The sequence below is a fragment of the Macaca mulatta genome, chromosome 14 (genome assembly GCF_049350105.2).
Source record: "Macaca mulatta isolate MMU2019108-1 chromosome 14, T2T-MMU8v2.0, whole genome shotgun sequence".
NCBI classification, from domain to species: domain Eukaryota; kingdom Metazoa; phylum Chordata; class Mammalia; order Primates; family Cercopithecidae; genus Macaca; species Macaca mulatta.
Genome location: NC_133419.1, coordinates 124,241,259 through 124,256,639, shown reverse-complemented (window position 1 = coordinate 124,256,639; position 15,381 = coordinate 124,241,259). Strand labels below are relative to the sequence as shown.

Sequence of the window (15,381 nt, the reverse complement as noted above, 5' to 3'; positions counted from 1 at the left end):
TGGCAGGCTGTGCTGTACTCTTAACAACCAAGGATTTGGGGGTGACTTAGATCCAATGGACAACTGCAGATCATAAATCTGACTTGCTGTTGAGAGCTGGCAAGGGGAAAGGCAGCTGCAACATTCCTCCCACTAGCAAGGAGTAGATATATCAGGATATCTGCCATGTAGTATGTTTTCATGTTCCTTTTTGTTGATCATGAAACAAATAAGATAATATTTATTTTCAGCCGGGCGCAGTGGCTCACGCCTGTAATCCCAGCACTTTGGGAGGCCGAGGCGGGCGGATCACAAGGTCAGGAGATCGAGACCACGGTGAAACCCCGTCTCTACTAAAAATACAAAAAATTAGCCGGGCGCGGTGGCGGGCGCCTGTAGTCCCAGCTACTCAGGAGGCTGAGGCAGGAGAATGGCGTAAACCCAGGAGGCGGAGCTTGCAGTGAGCCGAGATCGCGCCACTGCACTCCAGCCTGGGCGACAGAGCGAGACTCCGTCTCAAAAAACAAAACAAAACAAAAAATATATATATTTATTTTCACTCATTCAATAAGTACTTATTGAGCACTTTAAATATTCTAAGATTTACACAGCAGGCAGATAATCCAGAAATAAATATGTTCTCAATAAGCACACAGTCCACAGAAAAGAAAGATCAACACAATACAACTCTTATAATAGATGGATGAGAAAAGTGCATGGAGGCCGGGCGCAGTGGCTCATGCCTATAATCCCAGCACTTTGGGAGGCCAATGCGGGAGGGTCACCTGAGGTCAGGAGTTCAAGACCAGCCTGGCCAACATGGTGAAACTCCATCTCTACTAAAAGTAAAAAAATTAGCTGGGCGTGGTGGTGGGCGCCCGTAATGTCAGCTACTTGGGAGACTGAGGCAGGAGAATTGCTTGAACCTTGGAGGGGGAGATTTCAGTGAGCCGAGATCATGCCATTGCATTCCAACCTGGGTGATAAGAGAGAAGCTCCATCTAAAAAAAAAAAAAAAAGAAAGAAAGAAAAGAAAAGTACATGGAGAAGGTTGTGAATAGCTCTGCATGAGAAGTTGGGGATGGTTTCACAAAGGGTGGGACCTCATAGGAATCTAGAACTACTGGGAGACTGCAAAGCAGGAGAGGATATTAGCACAGAACTAGCCACAGGTGAGAGACACAATCCAGGAAGAGGGAAAAGGAAGAAAAGTTCACAGATTCTAACATACCACAGTGTGTAGCAGTTTTTTCTGGCCAACCAAATGGAAATGAGGTAAGAAAGCCTGGATTGTGAAGGCCCTTGCGTGTCATGTGAACAGAGTTGGGACTTCATCGTGAGGGCAGTGTGGAGCATTGAAGAGTTTTCAGCAGGGAAATGGCAGGATCCTAACTGTTTCAAATGTACAGCCCTGGGGACAATGTGGTTGATACACTAAATCCTCCAATATTGATGTTTGGTTTTGGGATGACCTGGAAGGTCTTGTTTCTAACCCAGACTTGTAGAGAACATGCGCATATCACATGGAGGCTGTCTGTGTTGGCCCTGAATGAGTTTTCCAATGCTCTCTCCCCAGGAATACCACCTTCCACCATCGGCAGCTCAAAAGTCAGAGGCAGCTGAAATAAGGCATGTTCCTTACATCTGTGTAGACTTTTAATCTCACAAGACGTTCTGAAATACATTAGATAATGTAATATTCACAACCCCCTGACTGGTGTTATTATCCTCATCCTACAAACTAAGAAACTGAGTCTCAAGTAAGGGAAAATGTTGTTTACATACCTGTAAATAGCAAAATGGAGAGCCAGCTCTAGATAGCTCACTTTGAGGCCAAGATTCCTTCCACTGCTCTGCTGCTTCTTCCAGGCATCCCACTCCCTCTTCCCTGGCTCCTGAGCAACCGACGACAGCCAGTGAGAAAGTCAATGGTGGGAGAGTCAGGATTTGGAATTCCTTTGACATCTTCTTGAGTTTTTTTACTCAGTCTTTATTTAAGCTGTATTTTAAAATATGGCTCCAATGACGGCCCTAGGTTTGCTGGTCTTGCATATTCTGAGCCTCATTCTCTTTCTTTCAGCCGGAGAGGACTTCACCTCTGTGGTCTCAGAAATCATGATGTACATCCTTCTGGTCTTCCTCACTTTGTGGCTGCTCATTGAGATGATATATTGCTACAGAAAGGTCTCAAAAGCCGAAGAGGCAGCCCAAGAAAACGCGTAAGTTCAGAGATGCCAAAGTAATAATGAAAGCTAGCACCCTCAGAATGCTTGCTCTCACAGGTGAGGTGCTAAGCAGTTTACATTCATCCTCCACCCTCTTCCTGATCGCTACTTAAGAGATAGGCACCATTATTATACCCATTTTACAGATGAGAACACTGAATTTGGGAGCAAACTCTCCCAAATTCATTTTTCTCATCTGTAAAATGTAAGGCAAACTCTTAATTCAAATATCGTCCATGCCTATGTCCTGAATGGTATTGCCTAGGTTTTCTTCTAGGGTTTTTATGGTTTTAGGTCTAACATTTAAGTCTCTAATCCATCTTGAATTAATTTTCGTATAAGGAGTAAGGAAGGGATCCAGTTTCAGCTTTCTACTTATGGCTAGCCAGTTTTCCCAGCACCATTTATTAAATAGGGAATCCTTTCCCCATTTCTTGTTTTTGTCAGGTTTGTCAAAGATCAGATGGTTGTAGAAGTGTGGTATTATTTCTGAGGACTCTGTTCTGTTCCATTGGTCTATATCTCTGTTTTGGTACCAGTACCATGCTGTTTTGGTTACTGTAGCCTTGTAGTATAGTTTGAAGTCAGGTAGCGTGATGCCTCCAGCTTTGTTCTTTTGACTTAGGATTGTCTTGGCAATGCAGGCTCTTTTTTGGTTCCATATGAACTTAAAGTAGTTTTTTCCTATTCTGTGAAGAAAGTCATTGGTAGCTTAATGGGGATGGCATTGAATGTATAAATTACTTTGGACAGTATGGCCATTTTCACGATATTGATTCTTCCTATCCATGAGCATGGAATGTTCTTCCATTTGTTTGTGTCCTCTTTTATTTCACTGAGCAGTGGTTTGTAGTTCTCCTTGAAGAGGTCCTTCACATCCCTTGTAAGTTGGATTGCTAGGTATTTTATTCTCTTTGAAGCAATCGTGAATGGGAGTTCATTCATGATTTGGCTCTGTTTGTCTGTTATTGGTGTATAAGAATGCATGTGATTTTTGCACATTGATTTTGTATCCTGAGACTTTGCTGAAGTTGCTTAAGGAGATTTTGGGCTGAGATGATGGGGTTTTCTAAATATGCAATCATGTCATCAGCAAACAGGGACAATTTGACTTCATCTTTTCCTAATTGAATACCCTTTATTTGTTTCTCTTGCCTGAGTGCCCTAGCCAGAACTTCCAATACTATGTTGAAATATCGCTTAAGAAATATTAAACATTTGCTTAATTCAAACATCACTTAAGAAACAAAGCGATGTTTGAATTCAGGCCTGCTGATTCTTGGCCAGCACACTTAACCACTAAGGCAAAGACCATCAGCTGCTACCACAATCCATTAAAGTAATATTATTATATCTGGGCATGGTGGCTGTCATGCCTGTAATCTCAGCATTTTGGGAGGCTGAGGCAGGAGGATCACCTGAAGTCAGGAGTTCAAGACTAGCCTGACCAACATGGTGAAATCCTGTCTCTACTAAAAGTATAAAAAATTAGCAGGGCATGGTGGCACATTCCCATAATCCCAGCTATTCAGAAGGCTGAGGCAGGAGAATCACTTGAACCCGGGAGGCAGAGGTTGCAGTGAGCCAAGATTGTGCCACTGCACTCCAGCCTGGGCGACAGAGCAAGACTCCATTTCAAAAAACAACAACAATAAAAATCCAAAAACACAACAAAAAAGTAACATTATTATAACCATTCTATAAATGCCAAGCAGTCTCATAGCAGCTTACAAGGCACACAGATACTGAGAGGAGAGGCTGAGATTTGAACCCAGGTCTCTCTAGTCCTAATGTTCATGCTCTTTCTATCACATTTAACTGTTTGCTTTATACCATGGAGCTCCTCAGGTCATCTGGGCACTGCCCTTTGCTAGCAAAGGAGCTCCAGGCAACATTTTCTTTCCCCTAAAGCCTGGTAGTGCTTAGATGTCCAGAGTGGGGACTCTAATCCTCTAATGTCCAGCCTGTACCTTAGCCATTTGCTCTGAGACTGTAGTCACTTGAGGGTGAGCATATTTGAGAAATGATGGGGTCTGTAAGAGCAAAGAGTCTTAAGAGATCATGCTGGCTGGTTATCTGGGGAAGGGAAAGATAGAAAAAGCCCACAGATTTCTAGCAACATTGCTGAGGCAAACCCTAAAAAGTCTAAGCTATTACCAGTTAGAAATGTTTGATAAAGAAAGCATCATTTTGGCTGGGAGCAGTGGCTCTTGCCTGTAATCCCAGCACTTTGGGAGGCTGAGGTGGGCATATCAGGAGGTCAGGAGATTGAGACCATCCTGGCTAACATGGTGAAACCCCGTCTCTACTAAAAATACAAAAAATTAGCTGGGCGTGGTGGCAGGTGCCTGTAGTCCCAGCTACTCGGGAGGCTGAGGCGGGAGAATGGCATGAACCTGGGAGGCAGTGTTTGCAGTGAGCTGAGATTGAGCCACTGCCCTCCCGCCTGGGCAACAGAACAAGATTCAGTCTCGAAAAAAAAAAAGCATCATTTTGCATGATATCTCTGATCTTAGGGAAGTAAAACATTACAAATGACTGAATATAAGGAGAGAAAGAAGCGTGCTGCTGAGGGAGGCAGCAATTCCTGGTGACTTCAGTGCTTGGATTTTAGTGCTTGGATAGGAAGAACCTACAACTGGGCCTGCACAAGAAACAGAGTTGGAACTGAGGCCCTCCGCAGAGCCAGAATCCTCAGAAGGTTACAACTCACATAAAGGGTAGTCCAGAAAATAATCAGCCCACCAGCCTAGGGAAAAACTTAGCCATCTTGGCCTAACTCCAAGTAGAAAAATAAAGATTCTTGAGAGTTAGTAACCACAAACCTGCTCTTGCAATGTCTGAGATTTCAATATATGCTATCCACATGACCCAGGAACCTCTAAGCTGAGAAATGAAGTAAAAATTAGTCCCCGGCCAGTGATAACTATGAATGTCTTATAGAAGGAAATGAAACCCATTCTGAAGGAACTCACTCTCAGCCAAGGCCTAGTAGGACTCCCCAGAGAGAGCACTGCTGGATCTGACTTCATAGTCCAGTCCAAAACTAAAAGACACGGCGAAAAGTCATCTAGCATGAGCAAGAGTGAAAAATGGCAGGATTGAATCCCAGGAGCTTTAGACACAAGAAGGACCCAACAAAATATAAAAATTAAGCTTGCCCGGTACAGTAGCTCACGCCTGTAATCCCAGCACTTTAGAAGGCAGAGGAGGGAGGATTGACTGAGTCCAGGAGTTCAAGACCAGCCTGGCCAACATGGAGAGGTCCCATCTCTACAAAAAATTAAAAAAAAAAACAGCTAGGTGTGGTGGCGCATACCAGTGGTGTCAGCTGCTCAGGAGGCTGAGGTGGGAGGATCAATTGAACTCAGGAGTTTGAGGCTGCAGGGAGCCGTCATTGCAGCACTGCCGTCCAGCCTGGGTGACAGAGCGAGGCCTGTCTCAGAAATAAACAAATAATAAAAATAAGCTTGTTTAAATAGTTAGAGCAATAAAAGAAAAAGCCAAAAGCATAAGAATAGAGTAAATTTCTCAGATACAAGAACAGGCAGATTTGAATAGAAACAAACAAAATAATCTGGAATTGAACAATATAGCCAATAAAATTTAAAACTCAATGGATTGGTTCTACAGAAGATTAGATACTGATAACCAGAAGATCAATGTGAGAAAGTTCTACAGACTGAAGAACAGAGATGGAAAAAGATGAACCATGACAAAGAAATCTAAAGGAAACAAAATGGGAAGGTGTATCAGAATAGAACAGAGACACTGGGGACAGTGGCTCACACCTGTCATCCCAGCATTTTAGGAGGCCGAGGCAGGCAGATCATGAGGTCAGGAGATTGAGACCATCCTAGCCAACATGGTGAAACCCTGTCTCTACTAAAAGTACAAAAATTAGCTGGGCATGGTGGTGCATGCCTGTAATCCCAGTTACTCAGGAAGCTGAGGCAGGAGAATCCCTTGAACCCAGGAGGTGGAGGTTGCAGTGAGCCAAGATCACGCCACTGCACTCCTGGAGACAGAGTGAGACTCTGTCTCAAAAAAAAAAAAAAAAAAAGATAGAACAGAGAATGGAGGAGAGACAGTGTTCAGAGACAGAGCGGCTAAGGGAAGGATGACTCTTCAGATTCAAGATGCATAATATACTCTGAGCAGAATAAATAAAATATATCTACACCTAAACACCAAGCATCTTTAAAGTGATAAATGGCAGCCTATAGCAAATATCATCTATGTGTTGAAACCTCAAATGCCTGTAATATCAGGAACATATCAAGGAGACTACCTCTCCCTGTTTCTATCAATATTGTATCGGAAATCCTAGGTGAAGACCAACTAAATACAAGGAAGAAAAAGACTTGGAAAGGAAGAAACTAAATGATCATTATTTATACCTACTATTTACATAGGATACCTAAGAGAATCTACAAAAATACTATTAGGACTAGGAAGAACGTTCCACAAAATTGTTGATAGAAATCAAAATATAAAAATCACCTGTATTCCAGCAACAAATTTAGTAACATATTTAAATATTTAAAATATCAAAATGCTTTTAAAGTTACAATAGCAACAAGTACTCTCCAGTTTCTGGGATAAATTTGACAAAAATATACGAGACACTTAAAGAAAAAGTTACAAACCTTTACTGAAAGACTTTAAATGTAACTAGATGGAGAATAAAACCTCAAAAGTGTAAACAATTTTCTCCCAAATTAATCTTCAAATTCAATGAAATTCCAATCCAAATGCCCATTAGATTTCTCAAAGAACTTAATAAACTGATCTTAAAAGTCACATGGAAGGCTAAGTGACCAAAAATAGTCTAAACCAAGGGATAGCCAGATAATACGTGTTTTAGGCTTTGCAGGCTCCATAGGTCCCTGTCACGTATTGTTCTTCTATTTGTTTGCAAATAACTATCCTTAGCTCTTAGGCCATAATTTGCCCACCCTTGGTCTAAACCATTTCAAAGAAAGAGCAGTAAATTTGCAAGAGGTTGGTAGGATTTGTCTTATCAGAGACAAAGGTTTATTTTATTTTATTTTAATTTTTTTGAGATGGAGTCTTGCTCTGTTGCCCAGGCTAGAGTGCAGTGCTGCGATCTTGGCTCACTGCAAGCTCCGCCTCCCGGGTTCACGCCATTCTCCTGCCTCAGCCTCCCGAGTAGCTGGGACTACAGGCGCCCACCACCATGCCCGGCTAATTTTTTGTATTTTTTTAGTAGAGATGGGATTTCACCATGTTAGCCAGGATAGTCTCGATCTCCTGACCTCGTGATGTGCCTGCCTCAGCCTCCCAAAGTGCTGGGATTACAGGCATGAGCCACCGCGCCCGGCCAGATGAAGGTTTCTTACAGAGCTATCAGAATACAGAGTTTGTGATACTGCACAGGCATACGAAGTGGACAAACAAAAAGCCCCTAATCAGGTTAATGCATGTAGGAAAACCTGATATGTGAGAGAGATGACGTTATAATCATTGAAGGAAGAATGAACTGCCCAGTAAGTGGTCCAGGGAAAATTCCTAATCTATATAGAAACAAACAAAGAAAAATACAAAACAAAATTAGATTCCCCATCTCTCATACTAAACCAAAATAAATTGTCAGGGGATTTAAACACAAAGTAAAAGTCAAACTTGAAAATTTCATTAAGGGAATATAAGAGAATATCTTTATCACCTTGCAATAGAGAAAATTTCCCAAATAAAATACAAAAGGCACAAATCCAAGAGGAAAAATAATTTTGATTACATTATATGTAAAGAATCAGCTGTTCATTAGAAGCCTCCATAAGCAAAATTCATAGACAAACAAGAGACTGGGAGAAATTGTCAAAACGTGAAACCATCAAAGAAAAATCAATGTGAAAAAGACAAAGATCTCAGAAGAACTGGAAAGCAAATGAACAGTCAAATTTCAGAAGTAGAAACCCAAATAGCCTATAAACATGTGAAACAACTATAAAATATAATTTCACAGCTGTCATTTTGACCAACATTTAATTTAATTTTATTTTTGAGACATGGTCTCACTGTCGCCAGGCCGGAGTGCAGTGGCGTAATCATGGCCTCAACCTCCCAGGCTCAGGTGATCCTCCCACCTTAGCCTCCCAGGTAGCTGGGACTACAGGCACGTGCCACCATGCCAGGCTAGTTTTTTGTATTTTTTGTACAGACAGGGTTTCGCATGTTGCCCAGGCTTGAACCCTTGGGCTCAAGCAATTTTCCTGCCTTGGCCTCCCAAAGTGCTGGGATTAGAGGCATGAGCCTTGGCCAACATATTAATCTAACTAAATGCCGAAGACAACATAGATAAATGAGAAGCTATACACTCCTGGTGGGTGTTCATATACATATATAGGGGAAATGATTATTTTAATCTGCAGAAAAGGTTGTTTTTCTCTTGGGAAACACAGCAGACGGAAATGCAGAGTTGTTCTATAGGTCCTTGCTCCTGTGCCCTGCTCCTTCCCCCTCTTGTGTTCCCACCCCGGGCACTGAAGCTCTGATTCCCTTTCCCTGTGTCCTCTATAGGTCTGACTACCTTGCCATCCCATCTGAGAACAAGGAGAACTCTGCAGTACCAGTGGAGGAATAGAACAGGAGCAGTGTGACATGAGGTGACCTACAGGAACATGGGAGGGGAAGGCAGATGTGGATGGCAGGTTGTACAAGTGACTTCATTGCCCACAACTGAAGTGACTTTACATTTGGTCCCTTAGGTCACTGTCTACCCTGCCTGGGGTCCCCGCCCTCAGGGTAATTCTTTAAGCCACAAAGCTCTGTATGATGTCAGTGCTTCAGAAGGGAACTGCTTTGGCCTGAGGGTCGAGGCAACCTGAACTTGCCCATGGTAACAGAGGCATAGGATTCTCCAACTCCCTTCTTTGGTCAAAGAATTTTGGGGCTGGGCTGGGCTGAACTGGGTGGGAAATTCTCAGTGAGTTATTTTGTCTTTGGTAGGTGGCCTGAACACCTGAGGGACTGGACATCCCATGTTCAGCAATGTCAATGGCATCAGGAGGGTGCCCCAAGGGTCCCATTGCATCCCTTCATGCATCCATCCTTCTATTCATTCATCCATACATCCACCTGCCTCTGAGCTTTCACCTCTGACTTCCTAACTCCATCAGACCTCTACGTACCATAAGACTCTGCCAGAACCGAGAAGCCAACATTTCTACATAGACTCAACCTCACCCTGTCCTAGTTTTCCAACAAGACACTCCAAAGCCAACTGGATTTCTCCCCTGTGCTCCAAATGACTTTGTACAAGTGCTGGAGTTAGCACCTCCCTCTACCCTTAACTGGCTGGAACTGGTTCATTCTCCATTACTGCAAGAGAATGGATGTCTTAATAGAAGGAAGCAGGAGTGATTAGTTCGGGTTACAGCAAAAGTGTGTCATGAACTTGGATTCCTTGAAGTCAGTTTTGTCAAGTTCATGGCCCACTTTGCTACAGCATCAGAGTGAAACATGCCTGTCTAGGTTCTCCAGTGACAGAAAGATCCTGAAGCATGGACTAACGTGCTTTCTGGAGCTTAATTCTCCTGAGCTAGATCCTGATGGGTCTCTAAGCTACCCTCCAAGAAGACAAGGACAGGAGACTTGGGAAGGACCAATGGTAATTTAAGTGGCTCTTCAAAAGTCATGCAACATGTTTCTGAACACGTTCTTGATCCTATTGCGAGAATGTATGTGTGCCCTCCCTGTGAGCACACTACCTGGGCATTAGGACTGAAATTCCTGAGTTCTTCCTCTCAAAATTTCTGTGCCACCAGTATTATTCCTCATTTTACAAATAGGAGGCAACTAAGACTCATACAGGGCTAACTGAATAAGAGGCTTAAGAGGATAAACTGGAGCAGAAATAAGCCTTAGGTGCTGCCCAGTTTACACTTCCTGGGATGGATTTTTTTGTTTGTTTTGTTTTGTTTTTTGTTTGAGATGGAGCCTCTGTCACCTAGGCTAGAGTGCAGTGGTGTGATCTCAGCTCACTGCAACCTCTGCCTCTTGGGTTCAAGCGATTCTCATGCCTCAGCCTCTCCAGTAGCTGTGATTACAGGCATGCACCACCACGCCTGGCTAAATTTTGCATTTTTAGTACAGACGGGGTTTCACTATGTTGGCCAGGCTAGTCTCGAACTCCTGACCTCAAATGACCCACCCACCTCAGCCTCCCAAAGTACTGGGATTACAGGCGTGAGGCACTGTGCCCAGTGGATAACTTTGTTTCTGGAAAGACTGACATTGGACTTGTCTATGGCAATGCTTCTTTCACAAGCACACACTGGGCTGAGGTCAACTCTGATAGATTCAGATTACTAGAAATTGGCCAAAAAAGCAGAGAGAAGAACATGAGGTGACTTAAAGAACTTCCTTTATGTAAAGATTTGTGAAATACCCTCCAGAAAGAGAGTGCATCTGAGAATGATATTTAAACTAAGAAAAATGTTTAGTCTGAGATGAATCATGAGCAAATAAGTGGTATGAGAGGGGAGGGATGGGTAGGTGGTTTCCAAATACTTCACTTATGAATGCATAATTTTCAGATTTTTTCCCCTAGCTTTTGAGGGAGCAGAGAAACTGGAAAAAATTTTAGTCGATATCTCGTGTTTCATTTTAATTGAGTGACAGGTCCAAGTGTGACCTCCTTCAGCACCTAGGGACAAGAGAGGGCAAAGATGCTTTACAGAATGTAAGAAGATGAAGGTGACTGGGATTCAGTGAGAGAGAAGTCCCTCAGATCTGGGACCTCCCTTTATAGGGAAAGACCATATTCCATTGGTTTAGAGCTTTACTTTAAAAGCTTATTTTTTTTTTTTTTTTCATTCTTCCATCCCTAGGAGAGTACTTAAAACCAGACTTTTTTTTTTTTTTTTTTTGAGACAGAGCCTCACTCTGTCTTCCAGGCTAGAGTGCAGTGGCGCAATCTCAGATCACTGCAGCCTCAACTGCCCCAGGTTTAAGCAATCCTCCCACCTCAGCCCCCAGGTAACTGGGACTACAGGCATGCACCACTACGCCTGGCTAATTTTTGTATTTTTTGTAGAGACAGGGGTCTTGCCATGTTGCCCAGGCTGATCTTGAACTCCTGGGCTCAAGCAATCCGCCAGCCTCAGCCTCTCAAAGCACTGGGATTACAGGCATGAGCAACCGTGCCTCGTCCCAAACTAGACCGTTAACACATTAAAGAGTCTGATTTTGTTGAAGAAAATATTTGCAATAAATTCAAGACTCTTCTTATTGGTAATTTTCCACACAGTCCCTCTGAAATTAGGTAGAGAATATAGATCTTTTTAACTTTGTAGTTAGGAAAATTGGCCTTAGTGTGACATTTTTCCAGTCCATAGCTCGTGGATACCACAGCTTGCGGTAGTAGCAAGATACTTACTACCACTGCGCTTTCCTCAGTGTTCCAATAGCTCTTGTATCTAAGTTGAAACAGGCAGTATGCATGATTGCCTTTTTCTCTTCTTTTTTAAAAAACCCAACTCAGATGCTGCTTGCATGGCTTTTAATGAAGCTGAATGGTACCTATCACTTATTTATCCTTGACAGGTTATCTTCCACACTCTTTCTAACTTCTCCGTTCTTCTCATTCTTGACACTTTCATTAGAACTATATGGTTTACAAAGTATTTTCACTTAACTATTTTATTTCTTCTCTCTAACTGGTCCTTTGAGGTCAATATTATGAATACTCACATTACAAAAGAAGAAACTGAGGCTCTCTGAGGTTAAGCAGCTTTACTAAATTATAAGGAAACCTAGCTGGTAGGTAGACAGCAAGAGTCCAGGTCTTCTGACTCCTCTTTCAGTTCTCTTTCCACTTAGACCATAGCTGCTTCGTTTTCTTATTTTTTAGCTTCCATCTAACCATTGCCTGTCTTGCCTGTCCTAATGTTCTCCATCTTCTCTCACCCCTAATCCCACTCACTGCTTCTCTACTACTTTGCTTTTTGGTGGATGCTAGCAATGTGCTTTGAGAGTCGGTCCTATTTTGGTTCTCTTTCTAGTTGGTTTGTGCATCATTATTTCTCCTGAATTGCAACGAAACTCCTTCCTGGGAGATTTGATCATGACTGTAAATCAACAAGGTACTGTGATCACCAGCCTACTTCCAATCTCCACCCACCTCCCTGTCTCTTCCCATAATCTTATAAAAGACCCAGACTAGATGTGTGTTTCTCTGGAAGCTTTATCTGGCCTGATGTTGCTTATTAAAGGGCTTAGAAGAGTTCTCAAGGGCTATTATTATCGCTTTGGAAACCCCATCTGTTGTCTTGGTGCTGGATATTTCCCATGTCTGATCCTCGGTAACACAATTCACTAAAGGCCAAGCTTGGCTCAGTCTGATTTTCCCGTTCTTACTGCTTCACAGCCATGAATGTGATTGCTCAATCCAGTTGGCCCCAAGAGCACCTTGCCCTGTTGACCTTCACTGTCACCTCAGTCTTGAATCAGAGCCCCAACCTCAAACACTCCTTGCCTGTCCCTACCCCAGCCTTTATTCTCACCACTTGTTTAATGGCATGCCCCTTTAGTTTCTCCATTCCCAAACACCCACACACTCAGACTTCCTTCTCAGTTGCAGGTTTCTCCTTAGATGTTCACCTAGAAATATTACTAGGAAAGTCACTTTTCAAAGCAGGAATATGCTGGGAAGTGTGAAGAGCAGGGCATGGTTAAGAGACAGCAGCTCCCTCCTCTCTCCCCAAAATTATTGGATCAAAACAACAAATTCCACCCATCTCAGAATCTGTGAGTCCTCCTCACATAAATCTGAGGGAAAAGGCTGTGCCATTTCATCTTTGCAGGAAGAAAGAGAAGCAAGAGCTAGACACACTTCAGAATATATCTTAGTTTATCCTTTCCCAATTTAACATGAAAATGAAAAAACAAGAACAAAAAAAAAAAAAAAAAGAAGCCTTCCTCTCACCTCATTTTGCAAATGAAAAATCCCTAATTCAGTGAATTCACCTAGTCACTGCAAATGTATCTGAATAGTGCTTGGTGTGCTTGCCAGTCTGATCATCCACTCATTCTAGTAACATCTTTTTGCACCCACTCTGTCAAGCGCTAGCCTAGACCTTCAGTGTGCTATGCAGTCATCAGTCTGAAAAACAGCATCATCCAAACCCTACTTAATCTCTAAAATCTCAGCTGGTGGACAGCTCATGATTAATCCAGCCCACTTCCTCCCCCTTAGTTGAGTTCGCAAGCAGGACTCAGGAGATAAGCACTTCCAAGCAAGTCTGATTTATACATCAAACTCGGGTCTCCAGCCCAGGCCAGCTAACCCTCAGAGCCAGCAATGCTCTGTGCTTCCTCCCTGTGTCACCGCTTGGCAACAGCTGCCTCTGCTCAGCAGTGTGTGTGATGGAGAGGGAGGCCGCTGAAGGCCGAGTGCTTGCAGGCTTGTGAACCGCCATCCAACACAATCCACACACTCTTAGTCTTGCAACAGATAGAAGTATTTTCCATGTTATCATCTTCATATTGCTTTTTCTTGATTTTCCACAGCCAATCTTTTTCCAAACTCTAGAAATGTTCCTGACCACCTAAGCCCTCAACAACATAATGCCTGTATGTGCTATTTTTCAGTAAACTCCTTGTTCATGTCAATAAAGTATCCCTAAAAACCACTCTCTTTGGTTTTGTTCTACTTACTGTGTCTGCCCCATAGACTATGCCTTCCCCCAGCACCTCAGCCTGCTTCATATTCCCGTACTCAATCTGTGGATATGCATGAGAATGAAAACCATGTAATAGCCTCACATTAAACACACACTAAATGTGTGATCTGGCCTCTCTGCTTCCCTTTCCTCCTCTACCCTAATACAAAGGAACACAAGAGTCACTTATGTTCTTGCCTGACATCAAACAAGTTTCCTAACCAGGTAGCAAGGAGCTCCCTACAAGGCTGACCTAATTAAGGGAGGAGCCAATCTGGCTCTCAGCTCCACCAGTTTAGGGAACATAAAAGAAGGAGGCAAAGCAGTCTCTCAACATTCATCTTCCTGGAAGTGTTAAGGCCCGAAGAGGGAAAAGTTCAACAAGAAACCATCATCAGGATTCACAGTTCACCACAATCTCCTACAACAACAGTACTACTCATCATAAGATTAAAAATCGGCCAGACGCAGTGGCTCACACCTGTAATCCCAGCACTTTGGAAGACTGAGGCAGGCGGATCACCTGAGGTCGGGAGTTCAAGACCAGCCTGGCCAACATGTTGAAACCCCATCTCTACTAAAAATACAAAAATTAGCCAGGCGTGGTGGCAGGTGCCTGTAGTCCCAGCTACTTGGGATGCTAAGGCAGAAGAATTGCTTAAACCCAGAAGGCGGAGGTTGCAGTGAGCTGAGATCACGCCATTGCACTCCAGTCTGGGCAACAAGAGTGAAACTCCATCTCAAAAAAAAAAAAAAAAAAAAAAAAAAAGATTAATCATCCCAACACTTTGGTAAGCTGAGGCGGGAGGATCACTCGAGGCCAGGAGTCTAAGACAAGCCTGAGCAACACAGTGAGACCCCATCTCTTAAAAAAAAAAAAAAAGCCTGGCATGGTGGTGTGTGCCTGTAGCCCCAACTACTCAGGACACTAAGGTGAGAGGAACACTTGAGCTCAGGAGATCAAGGCTGCAGTGGCCATGATTGCACCACTACACTCCAGCCTGGGTCACAGTGAGACCGTCTCAAAACAAAAGAAAATATTTTAGTATAATACCAGCTGCCATACTAAGAACGATGTGTTTTTTAAATGTATTATCTCTGACACACTGAGGCTTGGAGTGACAGATGGGGCGTACGGCCACACAGCTGGTAAACAGTGATGCTGCACTTTGTACTCAGATCTGACTCCAAAACTTATCCATTCCAGTCGATCCGGCGGCCTCCCTCCCGCCTGTGAGAAGGTGGATGGCCGCGTGTATGTGTGTGTGTGTGTGTACAAGTGTACCTACACGCATGCCTTCAGGACCTGCTGTGAGTCCACTTGGGAAGACCAGAAACATCTGAGGTGACGAGCACTCATAAATCAAGCAATAAACACGCACACCATTTATTATTGTAGTTCAATACTTTTTTCTTTTTAATTCATACTGTACTTCCATGGCTCTAGCTACTTTACATTAAGATTTGGCTGGGCAGCCTTGTGTGTTTCT

At 43.2% G+C, this 15,381-nt stretch overlaps 1 protein-coding gene across 2 annotated transcripts in view; it reads left to right on the top strand.

Moving 5' to 3' along the window:
• The window catches only part of SCN3B (sodium voltage-gated channel beta subunit 3), a 28,368-nt gene extending 14,506 nt beyond the window's left edge, over nucleotides 1–13,862 (top strand). Inside the window, 4 exon segments of one of the 2 annotated variants that reach the window (NM_001194283.2) lie at nucleotides 2,060–2,198; nucleotides 8,748–8,833; nucleotides 13,507–13,671; nucleotides 13,762–13,862. In NM_001194283.2, the coding sequence (NP_001181212.1) occupies nucleotides 2,060–2,198; nucleotides 8,748–8,811 (203 nt within the window). In that variant the 3' untranslated portion in view covers nucleotides 8,812–8,833; nucleotides 13,507–13,671; nucleotides 13,762–13,862. 2 annotated transcript variants of the gene reach the window in all.
• Nucleotides 13,863–15,381: the final 1,519 nt, after the last annotated feature.